The sequence below is a fragment of the Chiloscyllium punctatum genome, chromosome 8, assembly GCF_047496795.1.
Source record: "Chiloscyllium punctatum isolate Juve2018m chromosome 8, sChiPun1.3, whole genome shotgun sequence".
In the NCBI taxonomy this organism is placed as follows: domain Eukaryota; kingdom Metazoa; phylum Chordata; class Chondrichthyes; order Orectolobiformes; family Hemiscylliidae; genus Chiloscyllium; species Chiloscyllium punctatum.
The window spans coordinates 92,121,635-92,140,900 of NC_092746.1; the positions used below are offsets into that span (position 1 = coordinate 92,121,635).

The 19,266-nt window shown below is 40.5% G+C and overlaps 1 protein-coding gene across 8 annotated transcripts in view; it reads left to right on the forward strand.

Annotated features, from left to right (window-relative positions):
* Positions 1-19,266, forward strand: part of svila (supervillin a) — a 340,124-nt gene that overhangs the window by 114,768 nt on the left and 206,090 nt on the right. Inside the window, exon 1 of one of the 8 annotated variants that reach the window (XM_072576063.1) lies at positions 12,681-13,091. The exons of the other annotated variants lie outside the window; for them this stretch is intronic. Within the exon in view, the coding sequence (XP_072432164.1) occupies positions 13,034-13,091 (58 nt within the window). The 5' untranslated portion in view covers positions 12,681-13,033. Of the gene's footprint in view, positions 1-12,680; positions 13,092-19,266 lie in introns of those variants that run through there. 8 annotated transcript variants of the gene reach the window in all.

The window sequence follows — 19,266 nt, forward strand, 5'->3', positions numbered from 1 at the left end:
TGGTGTTACATTGTTTTATCTATAGTAGACGCATGTTTGAGATGCTTCTGACTTGGGAGGCAGGAGATAGGTTAAAACATGAGCTAAGTGCTAGCTGCTACTTCTGATGGGATTAAGAGTGTCTATCCAGTCTGCTTGCATAATTAAGAGGTGTTAGTCCTTTTGTCTTTTAAGTTAGTAAATATTAGAAAAATTACTAGACTTGTATGCTCTAATAAGTTAAAGTTAAAAATCACACAACACCAGGTTATAGTCCAACATGTTTATTTGGAAACACTAGCTTTTGGGGTACTGCTGCTTCATCAGGTAATTGTGGAGCAGGACCATAATTTATAGCAAAGGATTAGTGTCATGCAACTGAAATAATATATTGAACAAACCTAGATTGCTGTTAAGTCTTTTGTCTTTTAGAATGGGTTGCAGGTTTCAGTTCATTAATATGTAAATCCCAGAACTACTTTTAAGTAACATTCTCGAGATAACTTCAGGTTTATAAAAGAAAACGGTGACATCTTAGGAACATAACCTCATTGACAATTTGTGATCAGTAATTTAGAGTGAGGAAATCAGATGACCAAGGCATGTTTGTATTGGGATTGAATCAGTTCACATTTTTACCATTTCCAACATCCCACCTTTCCCCTCCTTATTGGAGGAAGAATTTTAAAAAACCCTCTATAATTTTAGAGCAAAATAAATGGACCAAATAAGGTGACATTTCAGCTCAGATAATGCATTAAAGGTGTGAGATTAGAGTCTATATGTATTCTAATTGAGTTAAAATGTTTTTATTTCCAAAGTAGAAATTTACAAACTCTTACATGGATTGACTGCCTGCAGGTTGTGTGCTTTTTGAGCAAAATAGTGTATCTGCAAATATAATTCTGCAAATGCAAAGACGTGTGTATGTGTGTGTGTGTGTGCGCGCATGAGCGTGTGTGTTTGCATGTGTGCATGCTTGGTAAAGTGTGAGTGTGATTGAGTGTAAGCCTGTGAAAGGGTGCATGCGTGGGTGAGTGTGGCGGTTGTATCTGTGTATGAGCAAAAGTCTATTTGAGTGTGTGAGTATGTAAGAGTGTGTGTATATATGAACGAGTGTATAGTGTAGTGGGATCACCTGTAGTGTGACACCATCCTCATGGGTTCCAAACTTGGCCGGTTCCCCATGGGAGACTAATTAGCAAGGTTAGATCTCATGGAATACAGGGAGAACTAGCCATTTGGATACAGAACTAGCTCAAAGGTAGAAGACAGAGGGTGGTGGTGAAGGGTTGTTTTTCAGACTGGAGGCCTGTGACCAGTGGAGTGCCACAAGGATCGGTGCTGGGCCCTCTACGTTTTGTCATTTACATAAATGATTTGGACACGAGCATAAGAGGTACAGTTAGTAAGTTTGCAGATGACGCCAAAATTGGAGGTGTAGTGGACAGCAAAGAGAGTTACCTCAGATTACAACAGGATCTTGACCAGATGGGCCAATGGGCTGAGAAGTGGCAGATGGAGTTTAATTCGGATAAATGCGAGGTGTTGCATTTTGGGAAAGCAAATCTTAGCAGGACTTATACACTTAATGGTAAGGTCCTAGAGAGTGTTGCTGAACAAAGAGACCTTGGAGTGCAGGTTCATAGCTCCTTGAAAGTGGAGTTGCAGGTAGATAGGATAGGATAGTGAAGAAGGCGTTTGGTATGCTTTCCTTTATTGATCAGAGTATTGAGTACTGATCAAGTTGCGGCTGTACAGGACATTGGTTAGGCCACTGTTGGAATATTGCATGCAATTCTGGTCTCCTTCCTATTGGAAAGATGTTGTGAAACTTGAAAAGGTTCACAAAAGATTTACAAGGATGTTGCCAAGGTTGGAAGATCTGAGCTACAGGGAGAGGCTGAACAGGTTGGGGCTGTTGTCCCTGGAGCGTCGGAGGCTGAGGGGTGACCTTATAGAGGTTTACAAAATTATGAGGGGCATGGATAGGATAAATAGACAAAGTCTTTTCCCTGGGGTCGGGCAGTCCAGAACTAGAGGGCATAGGTGTAGGGTGAGAGGGGAAAGATATAAAAGACACCTAAAGGGCAACCTTTTCACACAGAGGGTGGTACGTGTATGAAATGAACTGCCAGAGGATGTGGTGGAGGCTGGTGGAATTGCAACATTTTAAGAGGCATTTGGATGGGTATATGAATAGGAAGGGTTTGGAGGGATATCGGCCAGGTGCTGGCAGGTAGGACTCGATTGGGTTGGGATATCTGGTCGGCATGAACGAGTTGGACCGAAGGGTCTGTTTCCATGCTATACATCTCTATGACTCTGCTCGGCCATCCTGCATTGTTGCCGTCCCGAAGTCCACCTTGGAGGATGGTCACCTGAAGAATCCAGGCAGAATGTCCCTGATTGCTGAAGTGTTCCCTGACTGGGGTGGAACACCCCTGTCCGCTGATTTGTTGCGAGGTGTCCATTCATCTGTTGTCACCTGCTTGGTCTTACCGATGTACCATACCTTGGGGCATCTTCCAAGGTGGACTTCAACTGGGACCTTGGGTTCATGTCACACTACAGGTGATCCCACTACATTATACACTCGCTCATACACACACTCTTCCATACTCTCAGACTCAAACACTCTCACTCTCTCTGTTTCTCTCATGCACGCATGCACAGGCCTATGGGATGAAGTTGCATTTGCAGACGCACTCTATTTTGCTCAAAATGTCATAACCTGCTGGCAGTCAGTCCATGTAATAGTTTAGAAATTTCTACTTTGGAATTAGAACCAGTGCTACTCAAGATTGGGACACAGACGCACTCTAATCCCACACCTTTAATACATTGTCTGAACTGTGATGTCATTTTTTTCATAAAACCTTAAGATATCTCAAGAATGTGACTTAAAAGAAGTTATGGGATTTACATATTAATGAACTGAAACCTGCAACTCATTCTAAAACATGAAAGACTTAACAGCAATCTAGGTTTGTTCAATATATCATTTCAGTTGCATGACCCTGTAATCTTTTGCTATAAATTCTGTGTCTTATCCCGTTCCACAACTACATGATGAAGGAGCAGCGCTCCAAAAGTTAGTGCTTCCAAATAAACCTATTGGACTATAACCTGATATTGTGTGATTTTTAACTTTGTCCACCCCACTCCAACACCGGCTCCTTCACATCATGGTTAAGTAAGTTAGAAATTGTATCTGTACTTAATAAAAGAATAAAGGATATTAAACTGATTACTGCAGCTGGGTTGTGAGATTCATTTACTATTTGCCAGTATGAGTTTCATTCATTCATGCAAGTTTCACTTGAGAGCTGTTATGACTGTTACTGTATGTACTCAAGTAAAAGTCAATCTCATATCAAAGTCCACTCTGTATTTTTGGCCAAAAAATTCTGGAATTTTCCATATATCTCGTGTAAAAGTCGACCCTAGTTCTTCACATAATTCACAATGACATTACCCTTCGGATTTCTTAAGTTCATTATTGAGCGAGCACTACAATTAACATAATTAGTATTCATGTTTCACATGGCTGTTCCGCTTCACTCTGGGACTCTGTTCTGCCAGCCACCCCTCTCCATTCTTCCGGCCATCTCCGGTCCGGGATTCCAATCTAGCCCTCAACTGCACCGATGATGTCATTGCTGCTCCAAGGTAAGTTTTTTTTATAAAACAGAAAAGACCAAAAAAAGCAGATGGAATAATTACTAATTCATTTTATTTTCTATTCTTTATATCTGGTAATTACTGTCATTCATTGTGTCTTTTTATTTATTCGTTTAGAGACCAACTCGGCTTCTAATGATACAGTATGAATTTTGATGGGCATGAATTTCAGCCCCTCAAAAGTAGTATCCAAGTAATAGTCGACCCCATTAATTTAAGCTTAAAACATAATCCTAAAAAATGTGATTCTTGCACGAGTATATACTGTAGTTTCTTTAAAGGATAACAGCCCAGTTAACAAGTACATACTAATTGGGGAAAATGTTTGGTATTCTGTAATCTATTCAGGTCTGGGAGATTGTTAGAAAGGGGCTGATTAATATAATAATGTTTCATGGAGACTTGATGGATATGGTATTGTTCTGTATGCTATACTTATTCAGAGGTAAACACTGCTTATAGCAAGGGCTGATAAGATGTGAAATGCAGTAATGGGTTTGAAAATGTTGTTTTGATTGAAAGGGTTGTTTTAAATTTGGGCTATCTTATAATAGTAAATATAATGAATGAAACCATGTTATAGTAAATAATTGATTAATAAAGGGTTATGAATGAATGAACGGGAACCTGGTATTAATGAATATAGCAAGCTGGTGAGTGAGCTCATAAAGATGACCTAAAACCCAATATCTCACTGCACCATTATCTTTTGAAATGTTTCACATAATAATCCCTACAGATACGTGGTTGAAAGGTGACTAAAGTAAATCTAAATATTGCAGGGTATTTGACATTTTGAAAAGATCAGAACAGGGAAGGTAGAATTATACTTAACGACATCATCAGTGCAGTGGTAAGAACTCAGATTATCTGGAAAACACAAGATGCAAAATTGATTTGGGTAGAGATAAGTACAGTATTTGGAAAAGTAAGAGGTCATTGTGAGAGTAATTCATAGGCCCACTTACAGTTGCACCATAAGATAGGACATACAGGAAGAAATAAAGAGGCATATAGAAAATGTACCACCATAATCATGGTTGACTTTAACCTACGTGGAGATTGGGTTTGTCAACCTGGCAAAGGTATCTCAGAAAATGAGTTCTTAGAGAAACTGGGAACTGTTACATGATTATGTTCCAGCGTCAGCCATAGAACAACCTATTATACATCTAGTAGTGAGAAATGAGACGGGATTAATGAAAAAAAACTCCACGGTAAAGAACCCTCTAGGTGATTGCATGTGTAATATGATCAAATTTCGTATTCTGTTTGAAGGGAAGCAATGTGGGGCTAGTGTTTTAACCCTGAATAAAGGGGATTATAGGGGTGTAAACTCTGAAATTGGATTACACGATAAAACAATGGAGATGCGGTGGCAGGCTTCTAAGGATAAATTTAATAATTTTCATCAAAAATATATCCTAATGAGGAAGAAATATTTGTTGAGAAGGATAAAATATCTGTAGCTAAATAAAGGAATGGTTTCAACCTGAAAGAAACAGTGGACAAACCTGCAAACCTTTGGTGATAATCGAAAGATTGGTCAGGTTTTAAGACCCAACAAAGAATGATTAATAAAAAAAGAAAGGAAATAGGGTGTGAGAGAAAGCAAACAGGTGGTATAAAATTAGCATAAGAATTTCTATAATCTACAGGCTTTTAAAAAGGATATGGGCCTTTCGACCCACTGAGTCTACTCCAAGACGGAGTAAGTGAGTATTGTTCCTTAGAGAGAGAGAGAGAGAGAGAAAATCTGGGGAAAGTAGAAAGTGAAGTTTGCAGATGCTGGAGATCAGAGTTGAGAGTGTGGTGCTGGAAAAGCAAGGAGCAGGAGAATCTATGCTTTGGGCAGTGCTTATCCCTGAAATGTTGATTCTCCTGCTCCTCGGATGCTGCCTGACCTGCTGTGCTTTTCCAGCAACACACTCTTGACTCTGCATCTGGAGAAACTCTCTGTTAGAAGCTTTGAACAGATGTTTTATCTGTCTTCACTGTTGAAAGCTTAAAAAGATACCTTAATAGAAAACCATAGAAAAGATATTGGGAAAACTCGGGGACCTAAGGGTTAAGAAGTCCTTAGGACCAGAAGGTTGTACTCCAGGGTCTAAAAGAAGTGACCACAGAGGTAATGTTATAATCTTCCAAAATTCCTTAGTTTCTGATATGGAGAGGAGTGATTGAAAAATAGCTAATGTAATATCTTTCTTCAAAAAAGGAGGGAGATAAAAGACAGGAAACTAGGGCGGTTAGCCATCTATCAGTGGGATAATGCTAGAATCCATTATTTAGGAGGTTATAAGGGATACTTAGAAAATCACCACATGTCCTTTTTGGAAAGAATTCTGCCATCCTTATTTGATCTAGCCTGCGTGTGACTCTAGAACCACAGCATTGTAGTTGACTCTTAACAATTAAGGATGGGCAATAAAAGCTGGCCTTGCCAGCAATGTCCACATCCCTTGAATGAAATATTTTTTTTTAAATCTGGCAGAGACAACATGGTTTTATGAAAAGAAACTTGTGCTAATCTAATTTATCAGGGCTTTTGAGGAAGTAACAAGCAAAGTGGATCCATGGGAATCTGTAGCTGTGGTGTACTTAGATTGCCAAATGGCATTTAATAAGGTGCCATGTAAAATGCTACTACATAAGAGTTCAAATAGTTTGCGATATAGAATAATGCCAACAGCACAAGTTCAATTCATGTACCAGCTGAGGTCACAATGTACGCTTTGCCTTCTCAGTCTCAGCCATTGTCTCAGGCATGTGACCCTCAGCTTAAATGTACAATCAATCAAATCTCTGACAGAACATAATCTGGGACTGTATGGACTTTAATTTTCTGCTAAATAAGTGTCCATGGTGTAGGGGTTAGCATATTGGCAAGAATTGGTTAGCAAACAGAAAGCTGCATGTAGGAATAAATGGATTCTTTTTGATCGGCAAGCTGTAACTACTGAGTGCCTTAGGGTTCTGTTTGAGGCCTCAACAATTCACAATCTAAATAAATAACTTGGATGAAGGGATAGAATGTATGGTAGCTTGACTTGCTATTTGCATCAAGAAAGTAAGTTTCAAAAGGAGGTAGAGTCAACAAAGGTTGAGTGAGTGGACAAAAAATTGACAGTTGGAATATAATGTGGACAGATGTGACTTTGGCAGGAAGAATAGAAAAGCAGTAAACTATTTAAACTGAGGTTGCAGAAATAATGAAAAGGTAATACACAGGGACAGAATGTGATTGAGGATTAATAAAATATTGCTATTTATTACAAGGGGGGATATAAAAATAGGGAGATTTTACAACAGCTATAGAAGACCTCGGCAGGAATATATTTGGAGCACTATCTCTGTATAGTTTTGGCTTTCCTATTTGAAAGCAAATGTAATATGAGCTGGAAGTAATTCCGAGAATGCTGGAGTGATGGGCTTCTGTTTTTTAAAAAAATTGATCAGGTTGAAACAAATTTTATATTAGCCCAACCATTTTTTCACCACAACCTGGTCCCTTTCTCCTCTTGTATTTGGCATGTTGAAATTTGACATTCTTGCATCTGTCCTGATGAGTACAAAGATGAAAAACTTCAGGGGCATGTCTCTCTCTTCAGCAACATTCAAGCTGTGATGTAAAGAAAGTACTGACTAGAAACTAGTCAGTTCTTCCTTGGGTCATAGCCTATGTACAAAGTTAAAAATCACGCAACATCAGATTATAGTCCAACAGGTTTAATTGGAAGCACTAGCTTTCAGAGCACTGCTCCTTTATCAGGTGGTTGTCACAACACCACCTGATGAAGGAGCAGCGCTCCGAAAGCTAGTGCTTCCAATTAAACCTGTTGGACTATAACCTGGTGTTGCATGATTTTTAACTTTTTGTACACCCAGTCCAATACCGGCGTCACCAAATCATGAGAGTGTAGTAAGGTTTGCTGAAATCTATCCATTCGTTTTTAGAATATATTGCTTACAGCCTGACAGGGACATAACCAATACCTCACCCATCTTGCATGACAGAGGTAATCATGCAACTGAAATAAATTGGTGTCAATTATTTGAGCAACCATAAAATATGACTATTCGTGTTGTCATGTGTTGCTCCTTCAGTGATAGGACAGTGCAATACTGTTCAATTACCTGCAAATAACATCACGAAAGGGTTAAATTAAAGGGTTAAATTAAATCTAAGTTTGAAAGGCACTGAATTTGTGACCTGTGATAGGGATGTGCTGAATTACAGGTATCTTCAAAAGGGTAGATTGGGTAGCTGCACTAGGTTGTTCATGTATATCTTGTTGGAATCAAAAGTGGGAATGAATGTGAAAACAGGCCGTTCTTGCCTGGGCTGAGAGGTACATGGCTTAGAAAAGAGATGGAAACCGATGGGTGGGGGTGGTTGTTGTACTTTGTGAAAAGGTTGCACCAGCTGAGGCTAACGATTTGACACCTATGTTTGAACCATTGACCTCTTTAGAAAATCACTGACCCAGTAGTCTCCCCCACCCCCTACGCAGCAAACTTTGATATGCATTCGCCCCATTGTGTGATCTCCCGAGTGTCGAGATGTAACTTACGAACCTAGGATCTGTCACATGTTACATAGCCTGCATCAGCTTTATGACAGAGTAAAGGGCAAGGTATTTACCATGCAGAATAAATAACTGCCGACATGTTCACTAGCCTGCTGAATAGCACTTTTTAAAAAGTGGCTCAAATGCAGTATTAATGAGTAGAGGTTGCAAACCTTACCAGTAATCAACAGGACAGTGTCACTGGACCAGGTTCTAATGTTCTGTATTCTCTATATTTGAATCCCACCTTAGCATATGGTGAAATTTAATTCAATAAAAGTATATGATTAAAAGTTAGCCTAATGTTAATCATTTATAAAAGGAAATATGCCATCTTGCGTGATTTGGCCTACATGTGACTTTAGACCCACAGAAATGTTATTCTGCTCCCTAAAATGGCCTAGCAAACCAGTCAGTTCCTTGGCATTGTTGGATGAGCCAGTATTTATTGCCCATCCTTAATTGCTAACGTCCATGAATAATCTTTTTTTTTAAAAATTGCACCAGGTCCTGATCCATAAAGTGATATTAATGACAGCGAGTCAGTTTTAATATATGCTAATTTGAGATCTGCTTTTTTACTTTCAAAAATGTGTGTTTTAAGTTAATTAAGAAATGTGTGGTTTGCGAACAGCAAGAAGTTCTTCTTCAACATCCCATCTAACTGTTTTGGCTTCAACCTATTAATACCACAAGCTTTCAAGGTAAATGACGAGCTAACCCATGTGAAAAAATGATCCTGTTATTTAACTGCTCAATAATTTTGCACATTACACTTCAGCTTTCAGGCAAATCGTGATACTGTGTTGTTAGCCATGCTTGTGTCAGGCAAACAGGTAGAACCTCAGTACGTAGTGACACTTTGTGTTTGCGTACCGGGAATCCACGCACAGCTTGATGCAGCCACACACAAAGGTGGCCATCAGGGTGAGGGTGGCATTGGGTGTGTTTTTTTTTCCTCTGTTGCCCAGATCTTTATACACTGAGTCCCTTCAGACCCGGTCCATCTTTGATCTCCACATAGAACGGAAGAAGGCTCGGGTGACTGCGACGGCACAGGTTCTGGGTGTAGGCCAGACCCATGCCACATATAATAGCAATAACAGTGTCTCATACGTGATGACCAGGTTTTTATCCGTGATGGAGAGCGACTGTTGCTTCCATCTGCCCAGTTTCTGCCTCATCTTCCTGATACGCTCCTCCCAAGACGTGGCGCATGCCCCAGCCCCACCGAACCAAATTCCCAGCACCTTCAGGTGGTGAGTCCTGACCGTGAAGGCGATGGAGGATTGGTCGGCCTAGTTCCCGAAGAGCATGGCCTCGCTCTTGCCTCGGTTTACCTTGGCCCCCAAGGCCCGTTCAAACTGGCCATATACACACATGAGTCTGTGCACGGATAGCAGATCCGAGCAGAAAACGGCGACATCATCCATGTACAGGGAGGCCTTAACCTGCAGGCCCCCGCCTGGCCTCGCTGCCACGGAAATTTCCAAGTAGTTGGACGGTTCCGTATCACCTATCCTTCGTGGAAAAATTTATGAAGAAAAAGACCTTTGACCACAAGTCCATCAGGAAATGGTTAGCACGTAGTGTCCTCGAAATCCTTCTGGAAAAGGAGAGGGCATTTCCTGTAGAGTGGTTCCCTGAGCAGACTGTCAAAGTCATTTGACAGAATGCCTCATCGCCAGAACTTTCCAACAAGCACCAAGACATGGCTTGACTGGTGGTGAGAAGGGCTTTGCCTGTGAGATCCTTCATGCAGGCCCAGACACTCAGCCTCAACGCACGCTGCCCTTGGAGCGGTTGTGGAGGGGACGAGACTGTCACACCTTCTTCTGGAATGTGCCTATGCAGAAGAAGTCTGGAGAGGAATGCAGTGCTGTTTGTCGAGGTTCGTCCCAAGCAGCTCTGTGACGCGGGACTCCGTGCTCTGTGGTCTGTTCCCCCGGGACGCTCACCAAGACAAACATCAACTGTGCCTGGAGGATCATCAACTCGGTCAAAGACACTCTTTGGTCTGTCCAAAACCTGTTGATCTTCCAATTGAAGGAGCTGACCCCAACTGAGTGTTGCAGACTGGCACATTCCAACGTCCAGGACTACTTGCTGAGGAACACGCTGAAGCTTGGGGCAGCTGCTGCCAAGGCACGGTGGGGAAAGACCACCGTGTAAGGTCTGCCTGCCTAAGAAGAACAGGGGGCCCACTCAGTAATCAAGCCCCACTGACACCTCAGCAAAATACCTGGATGGTCAATGTACAGACTTGTACATACGACTGATTAATTACAATCTCTGTATGAAAAGAATGGAATGTATACGTATGTAAGGCATGACCAATTGTATAGATATCAAAATAATTTTATGAATAGAGTATATTTTTGAAATTGACAAAATGCTTGTGTCAGGCAAACATACAAGTATTTTGTCCCATTGTCTGAATCGCAAAAGTAGACAGAGACAAAGACCCCTTTTTAATAATTCTTTCTCAACAAAATGTAGGTTGTAAGCGTGTACTACTTGAGTGTCAGTTTGAGTGCCTTGATAAATACTTCAGGAGTTTGTCTCAAACCTGTGTAGGCTTGTGGGTGTTGGATAAAGTTGACTATAGTAGTTATGGCGATGCACTTGGTTGAAAAGGGCAGTTCCCATGTTCACTGCAGTCACAACAATGTCTTTAATGGAGCACCAAACCATTAACTGGTTCAGTAGATGGTGCACTATATGGCTTTGGATGAGATACTAAGCTGAGGTCTTGTATGTCGTCTCTGGACTGTTTTGAAGTCCAACAGGGGACCACTTTCTGGTATTTATCCCTTGAATGGCAGGTGTCTTTTCCCTAGGGTGGGCAAGTATAAAACGAGGGGGCATATTTTTGAGGTGAGAGGAGAAAAATTAAAAAAATACAAGAGGGACAACCTTTTTTGCATGGTTTTTGTGGAAGTGGTAGATGCAGGTACACTTACAACATTTAAAAGACATTTGGATAAGTACGTGAATAAGAAATGTTTGGAGGTATGTGGGCCAAGCACAGGCAGGCGGTGTTAGTTTAGTTTGGGATTATAATCACCATGGACTGGTTGCGCCAAAGGATCTGTTTCTGTATTGTATCACACTATGACTCTATCTAAAACCTTTGCTGTTTCTCAAAAGTGGTTATGTGTAAATTGACTGCTTTATTACAATAATGACCAATTTCAAAGGTATTTATTTGGCTGTGATGCACTTTGAGATATCTCCGAGGTAATGAAAGGTATATGAATGCAAGTTTCTTTATTTTATTAATCAAAGAATTATGGCTGCTGGAGATCTGAAACAAAAGCAGAAATTGCTGGAGAAACTCAGGAGACTCCGTCACTGGACTCAAAACATTAACTTTACTTTCTGCCCAGAGATGCTGCCGGACTTGTTGAGTTTCTCCAGCAATTTCTGCATTTATTTGAACAAGTTGTGCACATTAAGAATGACTTAATTTTTTGATTATGACATCTTAAGTGGATATTCCTCATTCCTTGTGAGCTTGACATCACATTCAATGATCCTTGCAGCCCTGTTTAAAATCCTGATACTGTTACTAGAAGGTGCAAAGTTAGGGAACAAAAGGGCATTACGTTGATTTTAAGTGACAGCCTTGTAAGATGAGGCCAGTACTTAAACCCTGACTTTGTGACTAAGTGTCATCTGTGGCTCACTGGTAATGGTATAGCCTTGAATGAGAAGTTTAGGGATTCAGTTCCCACTTCATGAGCCAGAGCACAACATTTGCGCTAATGCACCAGTGCAGCACATTGCAGTTTGTTTAGGAGACCATCCATGACCGCGGTTACCTACCTGAACTGCAGAGTAATATCACATCAACTATCACAAAGTCAAAATTGAAGCTTCAATTATTACCAACATAATTTTTGGCAAATTGCAGATATATCCTTTTGTCTATCATAAACTAAACACCTAGCAAAGTGTTAATTTTGAGAAATGTTTATAAACATTGGGAGAGTTTGATTTATTATTGCCTAATGTATCAAATATGTCGAGCACCTTAGAAATTTAAGCAGGTGACTTTGTGCAGATATAATTTCAAGAATTAAACTGACGTAACTGGCTTGTCAGCTTGAGTGCTTGGAAAATTATCGTCTCTACTTCAGCTCCGCTTCTGTCTAGAGTTAAAAATACTTTGCTACTTTCTCAACAAGCAGATCTGTTACTTTTTGTAAGTCTGCCACAAAAGAAGTCCACGTGTTCATCATAAATCATAGTGATTTCAATATTTTGGCTTTGTCCCCGCCACCTAAAAGAATTTAGCATAATGTTACAATTCGTCTGGGCCAATCCTATGGTTGCTTTTGGACTGATATTGCGATGTAGTTGTGCATTCCTTGCAGATTGCGATTACTTAGGGCTGAGAAGATTTTCTTGTCTGTTAAGAGACGATTGGTTTCTTTGTATTTGGGAGCTTCACATTGTGGCAGTACCTATTCTTCTGCTGCAGCACAGTAACATATGTTGTGACTTGCCCACAGATTTACAGTAATTTATTATAATCTCTCAATCTCTATCATTCAATCTGTTTTAGCATTTCATTGTACCCTAATTTCTATTTGTAATCTGATTAGCAGCATGAGCTGCTGTAAACAGCAGCCTACTGCCTAGCCTATTCCCTCAGCCTGTCGCTGGTTGACAGCTCCACTACTGTGCTGTTCCATGAAAACCCCCTCTACACATTACAGTGTAGACGGGCCTAGCTTTGTGTCTGGTATAAAATTAGCCATTACTTGTCACTTGAAACCTTGGATCCCGCAAACATGTTCAGGAATCCATGGATTGCTGGTTATGCACGAACTGTAACATACTGTAGTCAAGGTAAGTACAAAAAAATGTGTTGTGAAGTAAACATCGTTAAAGTGTCCTTGTCTGTATTCTCTTTTCATTTCTTTTGCTTCCTCCTTCCTATTCCTCAAGGGCACTAGGAAACAATAAACATGTTTATTGACTTAGAAATCTTGGAGATACTTTATCAGCAATGCGCTTACCTTTTACTCAGTTGTGTTCCCAATGTTTTATTCTGAATTTGTAGATCCATTTATCTTATTCAAGGATTGCTGTTTTGCTGTATGCTATTGTGGAAATAGGGGGAGGGGAATTAGTGTATCTTTTGTGTACAATGTATGAATGAGAGTTGAATAAGATTTAAGTATTACTAGCAGCACTTGAATTCTGCACAAAGCCTGTTTATTCTAGAGAAAAAAATGGCACAATAAATTCAGTAAATCATGTGAAGTGCTATAAAGAAAGCAGCTGTACGGAAGACTTAAGATTTTTTAGAACCAGTCTCATCTCTGTGTTCACTTATCAATGTGTATTTTGTGTGTTGTGTATGTGCATTTGTAACATACCAAATCATGTGTATTTACACATCTGTTTCTACAGAGGTAGATCTGACATTTTGTTGTCAAAGCAAAATTTCTTCCCCTTCCAAGGTTTCAATCAAAGTTGGATTTTTGATCATTCAGCCTTTCTTTTATTCATTCTGTCCTCCACCTGCTGTGTATCATGCCTTGCCCTACTGCATACTGTATTCCCAGGCTGCATGTTAAGCCTGTGGAATTTTGTAGGAATAGGCAATCAAGAGAATTGCTATGGGAATTAGAAGGAAGTTATAACCTAAGATATAAATTAGAAGCAAATGAATTATTTTGTCCATTATCCATTTGAAGAATGACTTTAAATGGTCTATAGTTGTTGCTCTTCATAAATGAGCAATTGTGTTCAAGTTTCTGCCTGTTCTGAGCTAAAATTTATATAGCTGGTTCTAGTGGACCAGCCCAAGCTTCCTCTAAATATATTAAGAAGAAAGCCTAGACCTTAACGTTTTCTTATTTAAAATGTAAGGCACTGCATTCCAGATGCAATTCGATTGGTCAACCTGCTCAACTTTAAGCAAAACATTTTATTTTTACACTACAGTTAAAATACAGACAAAATAAAAAGAATTAGCTTAACTGTAATTCTATCAAAATGCTTAAGAAAATAATAGATATATTAACTACTACTAATTAACTGCTCTAATTTAGTAACATTCCTTAAATATACCCTTGGCAAAGACAAATTTGTAAAATAGATTGTCTCACATGCATTTCTGGCAGCAGGAAGAGAACCCCAGCTTTTAGCTGTAACCGAGGAAGAATAAAAACTTGAACATTTAGCTTCAAGACCCCAGCAACTTCTGAAAGCTGAAACTAAAAATTCTGGCTCTGTGTGAGCTTGACCCCACCCATTCAGACTGCTTCTATTGTTCCAACTCTTAAACAAAAACTCAATGGCGTGAGCAGTCTGCTGTCTATCTCTGTCTCAACCTTTCTTCATTAAGAAAACATACACCTCGTAAAGCCATAGTATTGTGACATTCATAAATAAACTGTGTTTATCATTGATTAGACTTGCCTGTGGCCATTTAATCTCCGTGAGATTTTGCAGTTTCTGTAAGGAGGTAAGTGAAACAGCACAACACCCATGACAAAGCAATTGGGGTCAGTATGAATAGAGTAAAAAAAACTTTGTGTAAACCTTTATGCAATTAGCTTGACGATTGTGAAATAAATAGGATAGAATCTGGGCCAATATAAATTAGAATAGTGCACTCTATCAATTCAGGTACAGAGTAAAAGAGGAAATTGGAGACTGGATTATTAGAGGAAAAAAGACAAAGGAAGAATAAAACAAGAAACTGTAATCGAGAGCAATTGAAAACTGAAGAAATGAGTCTCCACCCTTGCAATAGTTCATTTACATTGCCATAGAGATTGTTTATCAGTAATTAAGACTTATCATGCTATTAAAAAAGTGTTTGGACTGAAATTGTCAAGCACTGCCTCTTTTGTTGCGTATTTAATCCATATTTGCCATGCAAGTACAACACCTCATTTTGTTCAATTCATTTAACTGGTGAGTTAGGGCATGAGATAACGCTTCTTTACAAAGCTAACAGTGAAGCATATCTCAGGCAGAAACTTTCAAATTTTCGCATTTTATCCACTTTCCCATCTACTTCAATTTGCCAAGTCATTTCTTGGTAAGAGCTATTAGCATCGCAATTATTTTGATCCAAAAATCTGGGCCTTGTGTACACTGGGGCTTGAAAGCTGTTACTCCTTTCAAATCTAGTTTGAGTTGAGTCCCAAGATAAGCAGCAAAGTTTGTTTTGCCCCCTGTTTTGTGTCAGTTGACAACTGAAGTATTGCAAAATAAGCATCTGGACAATTTGGTGCATAGTAATGAATGCTTGTTTATGAATATGGCTGTGTGCGTGTTATAACATAATCTGGTATATATGGTTTTCTTACATTTTTTGCAATCCACAATATTCTTGTGGTTGCATATGGTGTCATGTTTCCTTTCCTTGCCAAATTCCAAAGTTGAAAATTGCAATATTTTGAAGTAATCTGTGGTTAAACTCCTTTGGCTGGTGTTGCCAGAAGACCAACAGTATTAAAAAATTGATTCTTTGCATTTACATAGCAGGTTTCACGACTAAGATACCTCTGAAAGGTTGCAGTACTTTTGAAAGTGTAGTTATTGCTGTGATACAGGCAATGCAGTGACCAGTTTGCAGCACATTCAGCTCCTTCCAATTACATTTTGTCTAATGGAGAGATTTTTTTACTGAATGATGACTGATGTTATTGTCACGTGTTTTACCATGAGAAAGACCGTAAATTGCAGTAAAAGGCTTGACCGGGGCCCGAGGTGTAACTGCTGCTTTTCATTAACTAGTGTAAATGGGGCTTTTCCATCTTGCTGACAGCACAGTAGGTGTCTCCTTCCTTGTTTGAATGACTCATCTGAAAGATGCCACCTCAGAGTGCAGCATTCCCTCAGTACTGTACTGGGATGCCAGCCTTGATTCTCTATTAAATCCTCTGGAGTGGGATTTGAAACCCCAACATTCCAACAAACAGTTAATGTGATCTCTCTAAATTTGCTTTGCTGTACGTGGTCTGTTTACTTCATGCATTCGTGCAGCTGTGTATGTGCGGTCTCTGAAAGGGATCAGCAGTCTGCATGGTTCCTTTAGGATTGCTGCACAGCTGCTGAAGTGCCCCTTAGAGGGAATGTTGGGCAAGGGCACTATCCTGACTAACAACTGCTGCATCATTGTGGAGATACAAATTTTGCTATAAATAAGCTGAGGCTCTTGTGTGGTATTTCTGCTTTGTTCAGATACTTTGTTAATATGAGAAGTTGGGCTGCTTAAGTTGGTAAGCAGCAGAAAGGAGATCTCAGCTGTAGAAATACAGTCACATACCTCCTGCAGTGCTCTTTACAAATTGAAAAGGTTAAACTACAAAATTTCTAATTGTGACTTGGCTCTCTTTATGAAACAAACAAGATGTGCTTTTTTTAAAACATAAAAAGATCTAGCCAGTCTGTTCCTAAACCAACTCTGCTTCTGTTCTCTAACTGCAGCAAGAAAGATTACAATTCACTGTAAAAGGTCTAAAAGCACTAGAGGCTGACCCGTGTTAGACTGGGGTGGTGTGGTTATAAGAGCATCAAGAACTGACATGATGGGGGAAATCTTTCAGGGGTCTGAGCGAGGTGGGCTATGGTGAGATGTGTGGCAGAATTGGACAAGCCTGATTTGGTCCATCTCGAAGTTGAGATCATCTCGCTCCATTATATATTTTCTAATTAACCTATTCAGAGGTGTTTCTATGTACTTGTGGAGTAAGTAGGAGTTTGACCTGAGCCTTCTGACCTCGAGATAGGAGCACTATCACTGTGCCACATGAACCCTCCTACTGCACCTGCTAATCCCAAGCAGCTTCCCTTCTGAGAACTGACCTGGTCTGAGTCTGCTCCGCTCTCAGGGTCAGACGAGGTCAGGTGTTTTCAGACTCATATGGCCTTAGGTTTGTGCCATTGTTAGGGCTATTTACAAACAGTGCAGCACCATTCTCACTAGGCAGCAGAAAGATGCCAATTGATGGTTATTAACACTTGTCAAACTCTTGCTAATTACACCTCATTAATATAGTCAGCATCCAATTGAGCCAAACTCACCAAGCAAACTTGCACTTTACCTCTTTTTTGCACTTTACCTCTTCAGCCAGAGATACCAGGCTCATATTAGCCAGCCTATTCAGCACAGGGACAAAGCCAGGAATTTTCCATTGATGCCAACAGATCTCAGTCAAGGCACAGGAGCATAGCTTTCAGTCCAGATACCTGAGTTGTAAGTCGAGGGCAGCTTCTAACCTCAGTCCAGATTTTGCTCGGAGCAGTCCGAGTCAGGATCCTTGTAAGAAGCGAGGAGCTGGATGACAGGCAGCACATTACTTGTCTTTACTCTTTCTGCCCTTTACTGGACTGTTTCCCTCATGGACTGAGAGGAGCGATGAGAGAGATGAAAGTGAGCAGCACAGCTATTGCTGTTGGTGCAGGCGGGAAGGTATCCTGAGTGGGTTAGTAGGTAGCACAGAGGACATGCAGGGTTAGTGATGTTGGGGGTGAGATGGTTAAGAACAAGTCGGGGTAGATAATACAACAGATAGTGGTAGAGCATGGATTTTGTGAGCTGGGTAAATGCTAGAGAGAGAGAGAGAATGTGAATGTGAAGATGGTGATGAAGTGGAGAAAAGCATTCCCATCTTCCTGCATTGTCTGGCATTCCTGCAGACAAATGAGACTGCTCTAACCTGGGCAGCAACTTTGGACAAGGCTGACACGGTCTGATGTTAAGTCTTCCACTGCAAGTTCTGGGCAAGGAGGAAGTCCTGCGTTGGCAATGCTATGTCCAGCATGATCTCCAGGATCTTGGGTTTCCAGATGTATGGCTCTAAAGGTGCTGATTTTTCCCCATGTCCGCCATATTGGGGAGAAGTGTCAGGAACTGCGCAAGGCAACTGCAGACTGACCAGACTTCACTGGGAGAAGAATAGGCTTTAAAAATTGGGGCAGACACAAAGGCTGCTGAAGCCTTAGCAGGACTAGAGAAGATAATGGGCTCAGAAGATAGAGAATGTGGGGAAATAAATAGCAACGTCTAGAAAAATAGGAGTTGCTGGATGTCTTAAAATGCATAAAGCTGGATAAATCCCTGGGACCTGATCAGGTGTACCCTAAAACTCTCTGGGAAGCTAGGGAAGTGATTGCTGGGCCTGTTGATGGGATGAGGCGTTCAACAAGATTCCTCCTGAGAGATTGGTTAGCAAGGTTAGATCACATACAATACAGGGAGAAGTAGCCATTTGGATTCAGAACGGGCTCGAAGGTAGAAGACAGAGGGTGGCGGTGGATGGTTGCTTTTCAGATTGGAGGCCTGTAACCAGTGGAGGGCCACAAGGATGGGTGCTGGGTCCACTACTTTTCATCATTTATGTAAATGATTTGGATGTGAATGTAAGAAAAAGGTATGATTAGTAAATTTGCAGATGACATCAAATTTGGAAGGGTAGTGGACAGCCAAGAAGTTTTACCTCCGAGGACAATGTGATCTTGATCAGATAGGCCAATGGGCCGAGGAGTGGCAGCTGGAGTTGAATCTAGATAAATGTGAGGTGCTGCATTTTGGAATGGCAAATCAAGGCAGGACTTGTACATTTAATGGTAAGGTCGTGGGGAATGTTGCTGAACAAAGAGACCTTGATGTACAGGTTCACAATCCCTTGAAAATGGAGGTGCAGATAGATAGGACAGTGAAGAAGACATTTTGGTATGCTTGCCTTTAATGGTCAGTTCAGAAGAGACTTGCAGGATATTGTCAGAGTTGGAGGATTTGAGTTATTGGGAAAGGCTGAATAGATTGGGGACTGTTTTCTCTGGAGCACTGGAGGCTGAGGGGGTGACCTTTATAGAGCTTTATATAATCATGAGGTACATGGATAGGGTAAATGGACAAGGTGGAAGTGGGTACTAGGCACTAGAGTCAAGATTAGAGTGGTGCTGGAAAAGCACAGCAAGTCAGGCAGCATCCGAGGAGCAGGAAAATCGACATTTCAGGCAAAAGCCCTTCATCATGAAGAGCTTTTACCAGAAA